This window comes from Monodelphis domestica, chromosome 4 (genome assembly GCF_027887165.1).
Source record: "Monodelphis domestica isolate mMonDom1 chromosome 4, mMonDom1.pri, whole genome shotgun sequence".
Lineage (NCBI taxonomy): Eukaryota > Metazoa > Chordata > Mammalia > Didelphimorphia > Didelphidae > Monodelphis > Monodelphis domestica.
Window position 1 is genome coordinate 12,471,743 of NC_077230.1, and position 18,237 is coordinate 12,489,979.

An 18,237-nucleotide genomic window follows, 5' to 3' on the forward strand; every position below is an offset into this window, starting at 1 on the left:
TTTAAAAGGCAGCTGGATTTTCTTCTTATTAGTCTATTCACTAGGGGAAATGACTGGGGCCCATGGTTTGTTTCATTGGTAAAGGGAACTCAATGGGAAAAACTCTATCAGATAGAACAAACCTTCTCTGTAACTTCTGGTCTTAAAGAACTGCTTGAGACAATAAGTAGTTAAATGACTTACCCACGGTCATACAACCAGGGGATATGTCAGAGGTGGAATCTGAACCCACGTCTGACTCCTACCCAAATGTCACAGAATATCATAAAGTTATTATGATAGTTTCAAATCTGGCTCCAGACACTTCCTTGATATATGACCTTAAGAAAGTCACTTAACCTCAACAGCCTAGCCCTTACCATTCTCCTGCTTTAGATTACAAAGACAGAAGGTATAAGTAAAAAAATTATGACTATCTAATAATATTGTCTTTGAACTCATTTCAGTCACGTTTAAATAATTTAAAATCATATGTGGATGTTTGTCCTAAATACAAAAAGTGTTTCGAGTTCTTAAAAAATTCAGTTTAAAATAATTATTTTTATCTTCCTTTCCTCACCACCACCACCACCAACACATACATATATTCACAATATGGGGGGAGGGAAGAGAATGAATTTACTATAGATCCAAAATCAATCGGTCATAATGAATCTCACAAGTTGACCAGAACTATCTCATTTAATTCCCACATGTCTCCCTTTTCTAGATACATAAGCATCTGCAAGCACACATATATATTAATTTAAAATAAGCATTTATTCAATAATAATTAAGGTGATCTTTTGGTGATAAGCTACTTTTTACATGGGAGAATAGGGAAAAGTTTATTTTATTTATTTTTATTTTATCAATCAAAGTTTATTTAATCAAAGTTTTTCCAACTACAATTGCAATAAAGTATGACCCTGCAAGTCAAATGTCGATATTATTGCCATGACCCCAAAGCCCCAGATCCCTACAAGGAACACATCTCCCAAGTAGGGGCAAAGAAGAGCAGGAATCATCCACAAGTATTTATCATATAGATACTATGTGCTGGGTGCTGTGGTGCAAAAGTACATAAAATGAAAAAATCCTGATTCCAAATCAGCTTACAGTCTAATGGGAGTGACAAGACAACCAAGAAGCAAACTAATGAACGTGACCAGAGTACCAAACTACCAGAACCCCCTGAAAAGAAAAACTGTTTCAGGAAAAAGAAAATACATCAGAATCTTCTTTTACAAAGAAATATTACAGATTATTTTAAAGGTAGAGAAAAAGTATCAAAAGAAAAATATATTCAGCCATCAACAGAAGTACCAGAAATGAAACTAATTTTTTCAAGATATAAAAAAATAGACAAATTCTTTAAAGGAAATAAAAGAAGCCCAACCTATTACAAAACAAAATAAAGCAATTAATAAGAAAACCTATCAAAAGTTAACTTAGGGATATCAGTGGAAATTATAAGACAATGGACTCAATGGCAAGCAGAAATATTGGTACTGGAAGGAAAAGAATGGAAGAAATTTAAGAGGAAACAGAAAAATGCTAGAAAAAGATTTAGAATCTTGGCACAGTAAAGCAATAGATCTTGCAGAGATGTTAATTTAAGAATCTAAGACCTAGCAGTAGAAGGACCCCCAGAATCATTAAGAATTCAGCTTGCTCAGTTTACAGTTGAGGAATTTTTTTATCGTTCCGTTGTTTTCAGTGGTGTCTGACTCAGGGTGACTCCATTTGGGGTTTCCATGGTAGAGATACTGAAATGATTTGCCATTTTCTTCTCCAGCTCATTTTGCAAATAAAAAAGAGGCAAACAAGGTTAAGCACCTGGAGTCACATAGCTAGGAAATGCCTACGGCTAGATTTGAACTGGGGTGATGAGTCTTCCTGACTGTAGGCCCAGAACTCTATCCACTACACCATCTAGCTGCCCCATGCAGATGCAGAAATTGAGGACCAAATACGTTAAGCATCTTGCCAATAAGGAAAGTCCGCCAACCTTGGTGAGCTGGGAGATGCTATCATTTTTGGGCTTTGTCACCAAATGCTTAACTGTATACTATGAGCAAGGCATTTTATTAGCTAGGCCTTGGGGATAGCAAAATAAACATAACTTCATCAATTTTGAAGATGTCTCCAACAATACAGGCCACAAGCCAGCCAGACCTGCCCACTGGCCCTTCCCTCTCCTTTCATGAATTTGCCGCAAGCATCCAACAAACATGAAAGCCTTTTTCACTTTCTCTTGACATCACAAAGGACACCAATGCGGTACTCTAGCAGTCCACTTGACATTCCTTGCCCTTGTCCTATGAGCAGTCCATCTTCTCTTCCTAGCATATATTTCCTTAATTAAAAATTTCATCAAGACAAAAATGAAATAATCCCTGGCTTCACAGATATCATAAAATTCTAGATTTAGAGCTGGTAAATCTTGAGTTCATCTAGTACAACCACCTCATTTATTTTACAGATCACAAATCGGATGCCTCAGGGCTGTGATCTGAACCCAAGTCATTTGATGCCATGAGAAGTGAGTGCTCTTTCTACTCTAACATGCTGCCCACTTAAACACAAATACAAAACAATCTAGGATGAGAGACAGCATCCTTTTGCCCTTGCCTTACCTTCATCCCTCCCCCTTAATTCCAGGACAACAACCCAGAAAGAAGAGCAAAATGGAGCTCACACTATTTGGTCACTAATTACAAACTTTCTGAGTGATGCATCAGAGAATCCTCAGGTCCTGCAGGCAGTGCCCTGCTGTCATATCTTTGAATCTCCCTGGGCACTGACATCTGACCTGCTGGTGCACCATCACAGCCCCTGGGCCTTGCCATCTGCCTTGAAGCTGAATTCATTTTGTCTCTTCGATCACAGAATAAGCTCGGAAGCTACCAAACGATTTCTATTTGTACTCCCAACCCTTGGCACATGAAAAGAAGCACTTAAGCTACTTCATTCACTCATGTTTCAGGAAATCATAAAGGGAAAGTTCCCAGAAATATCTTTTTTTTAACTTCTCTCTAAGTGGTCATGTCTCAGGAAGTTCCTTAAATTTTTTTGGCTCAAACCTCCTAAGAGTTATCTGTTCTAATAACTTTATTTTTTTGATAAGGAAACTAAAGACAAAGATTAAGAAAGAAACATCGAGGATTTGAACCTAAGTCTTTGAATTCCAAATCCAGGATCTTTTTATTACACCATTACTGCTTCCTATTTTATATTCCCACAACACTTCTTCCCACTACTCTCCCGTGAGGTCTTCCCTTCATCTTTTGCTGAGAAAAGAGGCCATCCACTGATGCTGTACTTGGTTCTATCTAGTCATCTCCAGCATAGACACCACTATTATCACACACTCTCTCATTTTTAGTTTCTCTCTTATCTAGCAATTCCTTCTCTGATGTCAAAAGACTTCCCATGGTTTTAACCTCCCCCACCCAAAAATCCCCTCTTCCTCTTAAGAGTGTGACAATTCTTCCACATATGTCCCCTCCTCTCTATTCACCTAACCACTCACACCCTGGTTCTGGCCCCCAGCAGCTCCCACGGGACTAGTGCAATAGCCTCATTATTTGGTTTTCTCGATTTGTGCCTCTATTCCAATCCACCCTCCACACGATTGTGAGTGATTTTTCCTTAAGTTATCTGCCCCCATCACTCTCCTACCCCTCCCTTTATTGCCTCTAGGCTAAAGCTTAAAGCCCCCAGTTGGGCTATTAAAGCTCTTCACTATCTGGGTCCAACCTGTCTTTATACTCATCATGCTCCTCTACTTGACTCTATGGTCCTGCCAATTTGGCCTCTCAGTCCTTGCTCTATAGCTCCTTTTTCCGTGCCTTTGCACTCACCATCCTCCATGGCCGAAATGCAAATCTTCTCCATATCCTCTTAATAGTCTATCATTTCCAAAGTCTTTTTTTCTGATCTCTCCAACCTTGAGTTCCCTAACTCTTTCCATTTATCTTGTGTTTATTCTGCATATACTTCATATAGGCTCATGTTTCATGCACTCCTCCCCAGCTCCTTCAAAGTGATTATTTTTACATTTGTAGCCCCAGCATCTAGCACATAGTAGACACTTAAAGAACACTTATTGATTTGAATGAATATCAACCAGTGCCTTCTATTGAATGTATTTGAATTTCTTAGTTTCATCGCTTTATTTTACAGATGCATACATTTCCACTGATAGTGAAATGGATGGTGACACATTTTTCTTCAAGTACATGGGAAAAAACGTGGTTTTCCTCAGCCAAAATTTGACTGTCACTAATTTCTGCTTTTCTATTTCTATTTAAGATTGGGTTGACTTTCAAGATAATCTACTCAATAGTGGTAGAATAATTCAGAATGAGTAAAAACAGAAGGGACTGGTTACATGGTAGTTTTCTTTGATACCCCATCATTAAGGAATAATTTCATATTCTCAAAAAGGCACAGTGATAGTTATGTCCCTGAAATGCATAAGGAAATAGCCTCATTACAACCTTAACAGTGGCTTCTTCGCAATCAACTGTGAAGAAGGTAGTACAAGTGACAAAGGCATCAAAAGGCCCTAAGACAGTTAAGTAAAATTAAACCCATGGCCACAAGACAAGCAACTGTCAAATAGGATTTGAACCCAGGTTTCCTGACTCCCATGTCTAGTCAGTCATAGACAATTTAGGATCATATATTTGGAGCAAAAAAGAACCTTAAAGATTATCTAGTGTCTCTCCACTTTGCAGGGAAGGAAACTATAAAGTCAAGGGAAGCAAAAATTGTTCACCTAGAGTCACATATTGGCTAAAAGAAGGATTCACAAAATCAGAACCACTGCTAGGAGTGCATCATTCCAAACCATAGCTATCGTATAGATGTGTCAGGACAGTATAGTGCTAAGAAAATGAGAATGACTGAACAACAGCGAATAAACCAAGCAGGACATTCTTTGGTCAGACACTTTGGAAATCAGTAAACCTACATTTTACCTCCCTGTGGGATATTTTTTTCAAGCAAAGGACAAAATATTCTTTAAAATTTTTTTAATCAATATACACCAAGGACTAGTGACTGTCCAGGTACCTGTCTTGTGAGTTTTCTCTAGTGACAGATTGCAATGAGCAATGCAAGAGTTCTTTCATCTTCTTTCTTAAAGCCTAATAGAATTGGTAGCAGGTATTGAGTTGTTTTTTTTCCCTATAATCAAACACTTGGGAAATATCAGAGGCAAGATTTGAAACCCAGTCTTCTCCTGAGATGGCATCCAGCAATCTCTTATACCACGCTCCCTTTCACCTGTTAAAGTATACACACTAAATTAGTATGTTGTTAAAACCTCCATTGCCTTTTTCTGGTGCAAGGGGCAAATGTAATACCACTCCTCTAGCCTGCCAGAAAGCATGAAATCAGTCACCCCAGATAAAGCATATCATTCAAGGTCGGCCACCAGGACAAGCTTGGAGCTCACATTCCCACGTTCTTTCTGCTCTGCTCATACTATTTCCCACCGGGTTCCAGCTTCACCTTCCCTGAAGGCACAACTCTACAAGGTTATCTTTCAGCTTTCCAACAGAAGCATGCCAGAAACTAGAAAAGTACTTTTAACTTTCAAGTCAAGATTCTTCAGCAGAAAAACAAGCCATTGCCAAACGTCTTCTAACGTGGGGGGTGTTTCTTCACTAAAATTTCTCAAGGTTAGAAAAGAAATGGATATCAGTGTAGTTTCTTTCCAAAACTGTTGATGCCAGAAATGCCTACTACTGCAATTAAATGAGCAATATACTAAAATTACCTGTTCCTCTCCCAATACAACGAGAACAATATGCAGAATAGAAACTTAGCACCTAAATTAGTGTCCTTTGAAAGAAAAAAAGTTACAAAATTAAAGTCAGGGACCAATTGGCATAGTCAAGTCAATGAGCACTAATTAAGTGCTTTCTTTGCTACATGCTTCACTATGCATGCAAAGGAAGGTGAACAGCATGCCCCGACTCACCACCTAATGGGGGAAGAGGACGTGGAAACAGCAAAATAAACAGGATAAACTGGAGGTAGTCAACAAAAAGGAAGCGCTACCATTAAGGAGACCTGGAAAAGGATTCTTGCAGAAGGTAAGATTGCAGTTGGGACTTGAAGGAAGCCAAGTAAGTTAGGAGAGAATTCCAGGCATGGAGGGCAGCGAACGAAAATGCACAGAGTTGGGAGATTGAGCGCATTGTACAAAGAAGAGCAACGAGGCCAGCATCACTGGATCAAATAAGATATGGCAAGAATAAGGTTAAGAAGCCTGGAAAAGCAGGAGGGGGTCAGGCAAGGAAGGGCTGAGGACCAAACAAAAGCTTTCATGTGTGATCCTGGACGTAAGAGGGAGCCACTAGAGTAAAATTTCCAGGGGAGATTCTTCCTTCCAGTCCCAGGTCAGCACTTTCTCTAAAACTGATAACCTCAGAGAGTTATCAGGAGCAGGACTGATAGCTGAAGCGACTTGCCCCAGTTCATACACCCAGAATGTGTCAGAGATGGGACTTAAAATTCAAGCCAGCTTGATTCTGAAGCCAGGACAGAAGGCAAGGATGACTGGAGAGTGCCAATCCAGACTGTTCTACTGCATTTGTAGTTTTCTTGGCAAAGATACAGAATCAGTTGCCAATTCTTTCTCCAGCTCATTTGCAAATGAGAAAACTGAGGTAAACAAAATTAAATGACTTGCCCAGGGTCACACAGCTAGTTAAGTGTCTGAGACCCAGTGTTTTACCCCAATGAAACACTTAGCTGTGTCAACTTTAGTACTTATTAATTCATACCCTCACAAACACACCTGGGAGAAGGAGAAACATCATTTCCCAAAGAAATTGCTCTTTGCCTACAGATTCTATTCAAACTTCCAAAGTGTTTTGCACAAAGGTACACATTAACTTGTACTAATTGTTTCTTGAAATAAGCAGTCACTGGGCACACAGAAGAGAAAGAAAAAAATGGTCTACAAATACCAATTTCTAACAATTTTTATTCTAAAAAATTTTTAAATAAAAAAATACTTTATTCTAAATTGTATTCAGGGTCAAATTATTCCTTGGCACAATTCTCTAATTAGACTTATCTCTGTGGACCTTTTCTGGAGTAAAAGAAAATTTTTATCTTAAAAAAATAAGTTATACTTAAGTTGAAACATTTACCTTATCTTTCTAGGCAGAATATCATGAAAGGATAGGCAACTAGCTAAGTGCCTTGCCCAGGTTCAAATAGCCAGGAAGTATCTGAGGCCAACCACGCTACTATTCACTGAGCCATCCAGCTGACTCTGTTTAAGTTATATTACGGTAAATAATGTTATTTAATTTAAATAACAGGAATAGCACCCAGCATACATTCAATTCAGTATGCTTTTATCACACATTCACTATATACTAGACACCTAGATAAAAAAGAAAAAATAAATAAAATCAGTTTCTAGCCTGAAGAAGCTTACTACTACTTCCTCAGGATACAACAATTGGAAAGGGGGGAAAAGACTTAAGTAATAAATAGTCTCTTTTCAATAGGTTCACATTTATGCAAACACAGAGAATAGCTTTTATGTCCTTTTGGGACATAGTCAGACTATTATTTTCAACACTTGCCACTCACCCAATTTCTTATACTTTGCCAAGAGGCCAAAGATTACATGGTTATGATGTGCCCAGGAGAGAGAACCACTGTTGTAGCCACCCCCAACCCCCCAAAATTGAAGTGTTAATCCAAGACGGAAAGTGACAGATTCATAGGCAAAAAGTGACAGACCATACTGCTAGTTTATCTTCTCCCTCTCTGGTCACGTTAGAAGCATGACAGCCTTCCATGAAGAAGCCACATTTATTTTCATAGTTCATTCTGCACCATCAATCAAGCAGATTTCTTACTCTAATTGTATTTAAATAGAATACAGTTCCTTTATAATTCTTTTACATTTTTAAAGGATACAAAATACACACTATTCTGAGAAAGAGGCTACCAGCATCATTATAGTGACAACAGGGGCCCTGCCATCAAAAAGATTAAAGAATTCTTTCCCTAGAATAAAATTATCAGAAGAACCAAACATTTCTTTCTACTCTAGTCTTCTGTCTTTAAAAAAAAAAAGCTATATAACAATGACTGATAATCTCCATTAAAAGTTTTATGTTGAGCATAGTAAAGAACAAGCAGGTGTACTAAGCATACTAACTGGTAGGGCTAACAAAACAGAAAGCAGACACAGGTGTTCAGAAGACTTTTTTTTTTCATTAAGAAAATAGATGACAAAGTCTAAAAGGTCTTTTAACAAGTTGGAAGAAACATATTAAGTGCATTTATATACTAAACACTTAACTATCCTACAAATGAACATAATCCAACACTTTGTATTTTCGGATGTGGAAAGGAGAGGGAGACACAGCCTTCAGACTTTAGCCCTGGATCAGACCAGTTTGGAAGGCAATGAACAGTGCAGGCCACCAGTCAGACTTGACCATAAAACCCTGGATAATACAATGCTCAATATCCCAGAAAAACAGTACCAGCCCACACCTGAGGCCCTTAAAAAGTGTGCAGAGCCATCAAGTCCAAAGTCAGAAAGCTAGCTAGAAGGAGCAAACAAAACAGGAATACCACAATAAAAAGCTATTGTTGTGACAGATACTCAAAATACAAATCCAGAAAAGAACAACTCTAAAATATCTGTAACAGAAGTCTCAGCGAAAACTACATCTTGGGCATAATTTCAACTAAAATTTGTCAAAGGGACAAATCACAAGTTTTGTTTTTTTAATGTAGTTTTATAAAATGAGAGCAATAGAGGAAAATAAACTAAAGCTATGTAAAAATTAGAAAAAATAGCTTGACAAAAAGATACAAAATCTTACCCAACTAACAAACTCTCTGAAAATCAGAATGAACAAATAACAGATAATGACTCCATGGGACAAAAAATATTAAATTCCAAAGACTTAAAAAAAGAAAAAGAAAAAGAACATGTAAGGCATGTCAAAGACAAAACAACTGGAAAAGTGGTGAAGAATAATTTAAGAGTCACTGAACCACCTAAAAGCTATAACCATATTTTTTTTTGAAGTTTAGCTATCCTATTTCAAGAAAATATAAAAGAAAACTACCTAGATCTCTTAGAACAAGAGGGCAAACCCACTCATCACCTCCTGAAGAAACTCTATAAATGAAAACTTCCTGAAACCAAAATCCACAATTCCAGAGAGAGAGAGAGAGAGAGAGAGAGAGAGATAATGACAAGAAGCCAAACAAAAATTCAAGTAGCAAGGAGCCATCAGTCAGGAACACATACCACTTGCAAAGGAGCCACTATTACAAAGGAACAGAGCTGTTTTGTTGTTCAATCATTTTTTTCAGTCATGTCTGACTGTCTGGGGCTATCTTGGCAAAGATACTGGAGTAGTTTGCCATTTCTTTCTCTAGTTTGTTTTACAGACAAGGAAACTAAGGCAAACAGGGTGAAGTGGCTTGCCCAAGGTTGCACAGATAAGTGAGTGTCTCAGGCCAGATTTTAACTCAGATAGGAAAGGGAAGGAGTGAAGAGAAGGGTTGTAAGAGAGAGAGAATCCCAAACATTCCTTAGGAAAAGATCAGAACTTAAATTAAAAAAAAAAAACCCTGAAGTTGCAAACAAAGGAGTCAACATGATACAACAAATCATAAAAGACACAATCTTTAGTAAATGTTTTTTGAGAAAAAGTACAGGTATACCTTGATTTATGTAATGAATTCCTAATGATATTTGTTATGCTTTATGCCAGCATATCTGCTATGAAATGAAAGGTACTAAATGGGAAGATAATATTTTGGATTAGAACCACAAGACCTAAATTCAAGGTTTACTTCCAGCAAACACTGGCCAGAGCCAGGTAGAGTCTCTGGCCTACAGGCAACTCTTTAAATTACAGACTAGTTAATCAAGAAGGAAATGTGAACACAAGAATTTCAATGAAAACCCAGGTCCAGACAGAAAGGTGGGCAGGAGAAGTAAGAGTAGTGCCTGCAGCACAGCACAGCTGAAAGAGGTTTGGGCTCAGAGTTACACCAGAGTTAAAATCCTGCCTTATTCTAGCAGGTAAAATAAATTGAGAGCCATGACTAGAGGTCCTGAGTTCAAATTTGGCCTCAGACACTTCCTAGTTGTGTGACTTATGAGCAAGTCACTTAAGCCCCATTGCCTAGTCCTTACCACTCCTTGGAACCAATATAGTATTGATTCAAAAATGGAAGGTAAGGGTTATTTTTAAAAATCCAGATATCGAATACTCGGCCTAAGAATTCCTCACACAGAAAAAATATATATATACATATAAGATCCTTCTCATATTTATCTTTACCTTAAAAATGATGAAGCCTGCTAGGAGTACATGTAATCACTACTTATTAACAAGTTTTTGTTTTTTTTTTAACTGAAAGGCAGTTTGATATAGTGGCCAGCTTCAGAGACAGAATGACCTGAATTCAAGTTCTACCTGAGTGATACTGAGCAAGTCACTCACCCCTCAGTGACCAATGGAACTCTTAAAGATTATAAATCAGAGAAAAGGTACTAATTATGTTATACATTAACCAAAACAAATAATATTTTAATACCCATAAATGTGCAAGATATAGAAAGCAGTCAATAAGAAAGGGGGGAAAAACTGGACAATATTCAGAAACCATTTCCACAAGCATGTATGCTCATAAAGCAACCCCATCGTTTTTTGTCCCTTAGTTGTAGCTCTGAGGAGGTAAAACCTTTCAAACCCTTCATGGGATAATAATAATTTAAAAAATCCACTCTTTTGAAAGAACAAAGGCCTCATAGAGAAAGGCTGGAATCCCTCTAAGCACTTTCATGGCGGAATATCTAGTTCTGACTGCTGGATTTCCAGCAGGAGGCAGGGAAGGTTAAGGGTTATTACTAATTACTGACTGCATAGATACCGCTAGCAGCCCAGGGGAAAGAACTCTGAACAACAAGGGCTTAAACATTTTCATGAGTCGATTTGCTTCTATGCCCCTAAAGTGAATATGAGTATGCCAAGTACAAACAAAAAGAGGAAAAAGCAATGACCTCCCTGCCCATCGTGCACAATGGATTAGGTGTAAGTTTACTCTTACATTAAAAAATGGCTTTATTGCAAGAACCCCTCCCTCAATATTATACTAGACATGATCTCCCCTTAAGTGGTCCACCATTTCCTTCTCCTGTTCATTTGACAGTGGAGGAAACTGAAGCATGTAGTGTTAAGTGACTTCCCCAGGTCACATGGTTATAAGTGTCAGAGGCTAGATTTAAACTGGAAGATAATACCAAATTAGAACTGAGATAGGTAGGCAAGGCAGAGATTGAGATATGGATGTAAATTGTCAAAGAAAAGCAAAAAAACTCTAAAAAACAAAATAATTTTAACTAGAAGTTACCTTAAACCTAGACTAATATTGGTGCAACTTACTCCCTGACTTCTAAAATACAAAAGGATAAATTTGTTGCTTTTATATACTAGCTTGCACTCATTACCTAAGTGACATGAGGTTACTGTTTAAAACATTCATTTTTCATTCCCAAGTTTAAAATGCAAAGGCACAGGGGGGAAAATTTCCCATCACTCTTCTCCTTCATCCCATCTTCTCATGTACTATGACAATTTTCTGAGTATACTAAGTTAGACATAATACTTTTAACCACCTTATTAATTCATTATATATACTTCTTAACACTAATCAGGCCCTCACTATTCCTAACCTGTTTTTTGATCTCTAAAAATAATATGCACCTACACACATGTATATATATATATGTATACAAACACACTTAGAATTTTTTCTCTAAAATGTCGATTCCCCTGGCCAACAAAATTATCCAAAAGCCTACTTCTTTCATCTTAGGTTTTCCCTTCTCTCTCCCCTTACTAAACCTGAACTCTTCCAACCAAAGACTTTCTCTCAAAACATAGCACTACTCTAATTTTTATTTTTTAAATTACTTTAATTTTATTTCTAAAGGTTTTTCAAAGTATGAATCATGCCTTTATTTTTCATCACTCTGCTTCGAGGTCACCAAGTATGATCTCTCCTACAACAAAGGAATCCTCTCTTCAGTATCTCCAGCAAATGATCCATTCAGCCAATGTTTTTAACAATTTGTTTCAAGGCATAGGAAACTCACTATTTCAGTTGCCAATCCGGTGGGGTTCCAATCCTGCCTCTGGCACTTACTGGCTCGCTCGTAGCCAAGGACAAAGTTAAGTACTTAACCTCTCTCCCAGCCTTGGTCCCCTTTGGTAAAAAAGAGAGAATACCTACTCTACCTTATCTCACAAATGAGATCGTATAGGAAAGCAATTTGTGAAGCTGAGAGCACTCCAGAAATGTCAGCTACAAGAGGGCTCTAAGTAATTAATGCTCTCTAGTCAGCACAAAGTAACGTTGTCTTACCTCCCTTATTCTAAATATCTTACTTTAAATCAGTGTGGCCTAAGAAGGCGCTGGCAACCCAGAGAAACCGAATCAATCCACATGCCCTTACTGCGAGCCAGGTGATATATGAGAAAGGCAGAAGCAGTTCTGCTCTGCACTAGTTGGGGAGGCAGGTAAATAGGTATCCAAGAGATAAAGAGCACAGATCAAGCATATGTGTAAGGAGAGGGGCAGGGGATAGGGATGAAGGAAGAAATCAGGAAAGGCTCCATCAGGTTTGAGAGAAGTCCAAAGTCTAGGCATGGAGGATAACCAACACAGCCAGCAAAGGTAGAGAGATGAGGGATAGCATCTACCAAAAGTGGGGGAACAGAAACAAAGTCATAGAACGTGAAACTTGTAAGGAGACTAGAAAAACAGAAAGGGATCTGGTTTTGAAGAGATGAAGAACTTTATATTTGATCCCAGAGGTAACAAGAGAAGCAGTCCCTTTTTATTTGGGAAAGTAGGGGGAAGGGCAGGGAGTATCAATGCCAAACAGGATTTTAAAAGTTCATTTTAATAGGTGAAGGGAGGATAGAATGCGCTGGGGAGATCTCGGGCAGGGAGACTGAGTGTAGAGAAGGATGACAGGTTATGAAGATCTGCTCCAGGGTGGTGGGAGGAGTCCAGAGAAAGGGGGTATGGGGGGGGGGGGATTATCTTTGTTTCCAATGAATAATGTTTAAAAATGACCTAATAAAATAATATGTAAAAGAAAAAATTAAAAGGCGGGGGGGTTTGGAGCACAGATGTTGTGAAGGTAGAAATAACAAGATTTGGCAAGGGCCTGGATATGTGAACTGAGTGAGAAAAGGATGACACCAAAGCTGCTAACCTAGAGGATCTGAAAGGATGATGTCCACTACACTAATGATTTTAAACAAGAAATGATGGCATGGCTTCTTCTACTGTTTAACTCTAATGTTTAATTTTAAAACATAGCCAAGGTATTTTTACTCAGAGAAGGATCTGAAGGAGTTAAAAGTCCCTGTATTAAAACATGAACCATAAGTTCTAACTAAATTTTCCTTGCAAATTTTTCATTTATTTGTTTGTATATTTTTGTTGAAGACTACTATTCCACCAGTATCTGGCACCTATTAAAGATTTATGTTTTTCCATCCCATTCGTTTTCCCTAGTTCACTAAACATTAAATCTTGTTTCAGATATGTACAATATCTATCCTGAAACATATAGCAAGGATTCCTCCAAAAGTAGCTAGGCCACATCTCTAATGTGTACCTCAGAGGTGTTGAAAAACACATAGTATTGTGTTTTGAATATTTTACACTTAAGAAGAACCATGCCACTACTACTGGGAGGAGGAAGGGAGTGGTAGGGGCAAAAGGAAACCACACAATGGGTGTCACAACTCCAAGAAGATTGGGAATCACTCATTGCTATACAGAATACAACAGGCATGAAACAGATGGGAAATAAACACCCCTATTCAATGTATCCAACCCAATCTACAGGCAGAAATGATGCAGTTAGTCTTTAAATCATAAGTCATTTTTTACATTATTTTTAAGTGGTCACCATGTTTTTGAACACAAATATTTGTCAATTTTTTCCTCCCAGATCTGGAGTTGACAAACGTGTTCAAATCCTAACTTTATTACTTACTACATTTGTGACTAGGAGTAAATTATTTCTTGCTGGGCCTACTTCCTCATTCATAAAATGGAAATGGGGGGCTCTGAGGAATAAGGTAACATCCCTTATAACTCTAAATTTACAAACCTATTAACAGGATACACTATGTATGTGATACATCCATAACCTTTAAGTACATTTGTTCAAACTGATCTTTAAACTATTGACCTTAATAGTTTCAAATTTAAGCACAACAAATTTTTCTGAGACCAGGAAAACCTTTCATGTTACAGAGATATTTGGAAAAGTAGAAGAAAAAAAATGTGTGAGCTGAAATACCTTTTACTTCTAATCCACTTTAAATCCAAGATAATTTCTTCAGCCTTCTCAACCATAACACTGTTGTAGCAATGTTCCCTCCACAAACTCTGGTGACCAAGGAACATGCATACAAAACTCACTAAGAGTTTGCATATGACTCTCCTTCCTCCAAAAAGATCCCATGCCCATGTTATTAACTACTTAGTATCTAGATACAAGAATGATTTTGTGATGCCAAGTGGTCCCCACATTCACAGCCCTAAGTTAGGTTTGATAACTACCTGAGGAAAAGTACTAATAAGATAGTAAAGCATAACCAATGTTTCTGGAGACACACGGAAGGATAAAGAGGCTAAGATTTTACTGAGCTAGCTGGCTTTCAGACAAAAAAAATTCAAATACACACAGGCAGTCCAATAATGCCTAACAAGATATCCTTTCCCACCTTCCACTTACCTACTTAAAAATAAAACAGATTAAAATGGAAATGAGAGAAGAGGAAAATATCCCAGTGGTCAGTAAACCAAAATTTTAACCTGTATAAATATATGGATTGCTTGAGAAGGACTCAACAATTTTTCCTCTACTCCCCTTAGCCGCAGGGATTTCTCCAGTTCTTGCTTTCCTTTTTGTCGTCCCCAATTAAATTCCATGTTTATGTGAATAGCAAAAATATGAAGGAATACTAGTTGGGGGCTTCTTAATGTCTAAAGTTCAAAGAAAAGGTAGAGAGAAACAACGTTATGCCTGGTCTAAGACCAGGACAGAATTCAAAATTTCTAGTAATCAGTCCCATCAATAACTTGGAAAGTTAGCAAATTCCTCAAATACTTTTTTTTTTTCATTTTCCATGGCTTTTATTAAATTCTTTGGACTTTGTGATTATTATTAGCATTAGTTCAGCATATGCCATGTTCAGAAGCAGAAGACAAGCTATTTTTTTTACAGATTCTTCAAGGTTAATAAAGTTTTATAGAGAGTATGATTTAAAAACGTATGTCTAAAACTGAAGCCCATAATGCCACAGTACATACACAGAACTCTTTTAAAGTACAAACACAAGTTCCTGGGAAAAGCCCAAATTTCTAAGCTATCCAACATAATGGGCTAGGCTAAAAAGCTGATCAAGCATAAAATAAGTTCACTTTTTCGTATGTGCCATGTCATTAAAAGTTCTCTTGAGGAAAGTTATCTGTGTCTCTACCTACCTTTCAATTGGCTTCTCTATCTTTTCTTCTGACTGCCTCTCTCTGCCTGTTAGAACCTTTCCTTTGCCTCTGGCTCCATCTGTCTCACAGGAAAGTTTCCTCTAAGACAGCAGTTGAAATTTGGATGAATAAAATAAATATTAAGACAGCCTTAGGGAAGGGTTTTGGGTTTTTTCCCCCTTTTCCCTTATAAGTTTGATCCTCAGAATATTCATGCAAGTCAAGGGCATTGCAACAAGTCAAAAGATGACTCCGCAGGAGGATTCAAAGATAACTTTATTGAATGAAGGTGAAAATTCAAAACACACACTGGTTGAGGATATGGGAGACAAAAACGGGAGCAAAAACTATAAATGCATTTACTGGGTGAAGCCAGGAGAGCCGGAGGTTTGAAGCAGCTTTAGAAAGATGGCTTCGGTTCGGTTTTGTTAATAAGACTCGAGGAGGGGAAGAAGACGTTCGGTTCGGGCAAGAATCTCACGGTTTGAGTGCCACAGTCATCCTAAAGGGGCACGCTGCCGAGCTGGCAGTCCGGGAGTGAGAAGAACCACCCCCTTCTCGAGAAGATCCGGGACATGAATGTACCCCACTCTACACATACACACCCACGCTCACAGGCAGGTGGGTGGCCATACACGCACTGGGGAAGGCATACACAGAGCTCCTCTACAGCTTTTTAAGAACACGTGGCCAAGCGCGCGCGCTGCCACACACACACACTGGAGGTGTATTTCGTGTGGCGCAGTAAATGGAGCGCCAGACCTGGAGTCAGGAAGTCCTAGGCTCAACTTCAGCCTCAGACTCGTACTAGCCCTGGACTCGTAACCTCTCAGCGCCTCAGTTTCCCCATCTGCAAATGAGACTAGTAATAACGCCTACCTGTGGGGGCTTCTAGGAGGTTCAAAGGAGTCGGTATATACAAGGCGCTTTGCAACCCCAAAAAGTGCTAGAAAGGTTAGCTATGGTCAACCCCAAAAAGTGCTAGAAAGGTTAGCTATGGTCATCCTGCGCACAGGCACCACCACAGCTCACCCAGCGGCTCACGCCCCCGCGCGCCCCCACTCATTTACTCAGGTTGACACACGCACGCGCTGGTCTCTAGGCACTCACCAGGCGCAAGCAACATGAGTACGCGCACGTGCGTGTGCGCGCACGTGTGTCTGTGTGTAAAAAAAAAAAGGAAAAAAGGACAAGCGGGAAGTAATGAATGAACCTGGCTATGTCCTCTCAGGGCAACCCCACCCCACCCGGCACCCCGCCCTAAAAAAACCAAGAGGACCAAAAAGCAGGAGCCAAGGATCCCCTTTACCCAGAAGGGCAGGAGGTGCCGGCTCAAGGAGGGGACAGGATGCCAAGCGGCAAAGAAGACAGTGAAAATGCAGAGGACGGAGGGGGCGCGGGGAGGGAGCGGAGCGAGGCAGGAGAGAGGTACGGAGGGCTGGGCCGGGTCACTTACCCGCTGCATGGCTTTCAGGATCAAAGCCAGCTCGTAACGAGGCATCCCGGAACGCGTGGGCACCGGCTTGGGTGTCTGAAGGGCGGGAGGGCGCCGAAGGGGCGCGGCGAGGCGGGCGGGAGGTCTCGGGGCGGGGAAGGGGAAGGACAAGGACGAACGTCGCTTTGCTCACTCCCAGCGGCACAAGCAAGTTGCAGCCCCGAGTGTCGAGGCTTAAAGGCTCCCGCAGCTGCGCACAGCGCCATGCCTCTCGTCCAATAGAAACGCCGCTGAGGCAGGCTCCTCCCCTGCCTTACAAAGAGTCATGCTCCATTTCCCTTTCCCCTCTACCCACCCACCCAACCCCAGCTTCAAACTGATCCCCTGGCCCTGCGGCCTCCCCGCTGGGCCCTAGTTGGGCCCGGGATGCAGCTACCAAGCCCGGGCTGGGTTCCTGGGGCAAAGTATGGCGACCCGACACTCTCTCGACCCCTCTGCTGCCACGCCTACTCACTAGGCTTCTCGAAGCCTCTGGCACTTCCATCCCTCTCGATGAGATGCCTCCCTCTCCTGGGCTGGCATCTGCACGTCCACCGCACTCCTTCCCCAAGGCTGGTGCACCGACCCTCTAGAGAAGGGCTAAGAACGCCTACTGTGGGGATGCGGACCCGAAAGGCCAGGAGACAAGCAGGCTACCGGGGCTGCGGAGGAGCCTGCCGGGGAAGGGGCAAAGCCAGGGGCGGGGAGCGAGGAAGGGGGGCAGCGTTGTTAACATTTCCTGGAAACAAAACGATCAGTCCGCTAGCATTTAAGTGCCTGTTGTGCCCTGGGCTCTGAGCTCTTGGAGGTTTCGAATCAAGCTGGTCTCATTCTAATGGAAAAACCCATGAGCACACCAATGTTTACGGAGGACAAATATAAAGAGAATAAATACAAAGTAGAGGAACACATGCGGGAGGGAGGACGCCAGCAGCAAGGGTGATGAGGAAGGTTTCAAATGCTCCAGCGGCGTTTTAGATTGAAAGGGATGCTCTGAGGCGTTCACAGCTAGCTTTTACTCCTGAAGCGCTTACTAAGTACTCAGCACTGGAGATACAAAGGCAAAAATCAGTACCCTATTCTCAAGAAGCTCACAATTTAAATGGGGGGCATTCCAGGCCAGGAGGTTGGCCAGCGCTGTGCAAAGGCATAGAGAAAGGAGATAGAGAGTGGGAGTTAAGGGGTCTTTT

The 18,237-nt window shown here is 40.1% G+C and overlaps 2 protein-coding genes across 3 annotated transcripts in view; both read right to left on the minus strand.

Moving 5' to 3' along the window:
* The window catches only part of SLC5A3 (solute carrier family 5 member 3), a 29,147-nt gene extending 11,979 nt beyond the window's left edge, over positions 1–17,168 (minus strand). Inside the window, exon 1 of the mRNA XM_007493245.3 lies at positions 17,030–17,168. The gene's annotated coding sequence lies outside the window, so the exon portion shown is untranslated. The remainder of the gene's footprint in view (positions 1–17,029) is intronic.
* MRPS6 (mitochondrial ribosomal protein S6) overlaps positions 1–17,732 on the minus strand; it is a 58,737-nt gene extending 41,005 nt beyond the window's left edge. The window contains exon 1 of one of the 2 annotated variants that reach the window (XM_056826041.1): positions 17,523–17,732. In XM_056826041.1, the coding sequence (XP_056682019.1) occupies positions 17,523–17,552 (30 nt within the window). In that variant the 5' untranslated portion in view covers positions 17,553–17,732. Of the gene's footprint in view, positions 1–17,029; positions 17,164–17,522 lie in introns of those variants that run through there. The other variant, XM_016433152.2, reaches the window with a different exon arrangement.
* Between the last annotated feature and the right edge of the window lie 505 nt (positions 17,733–18,237).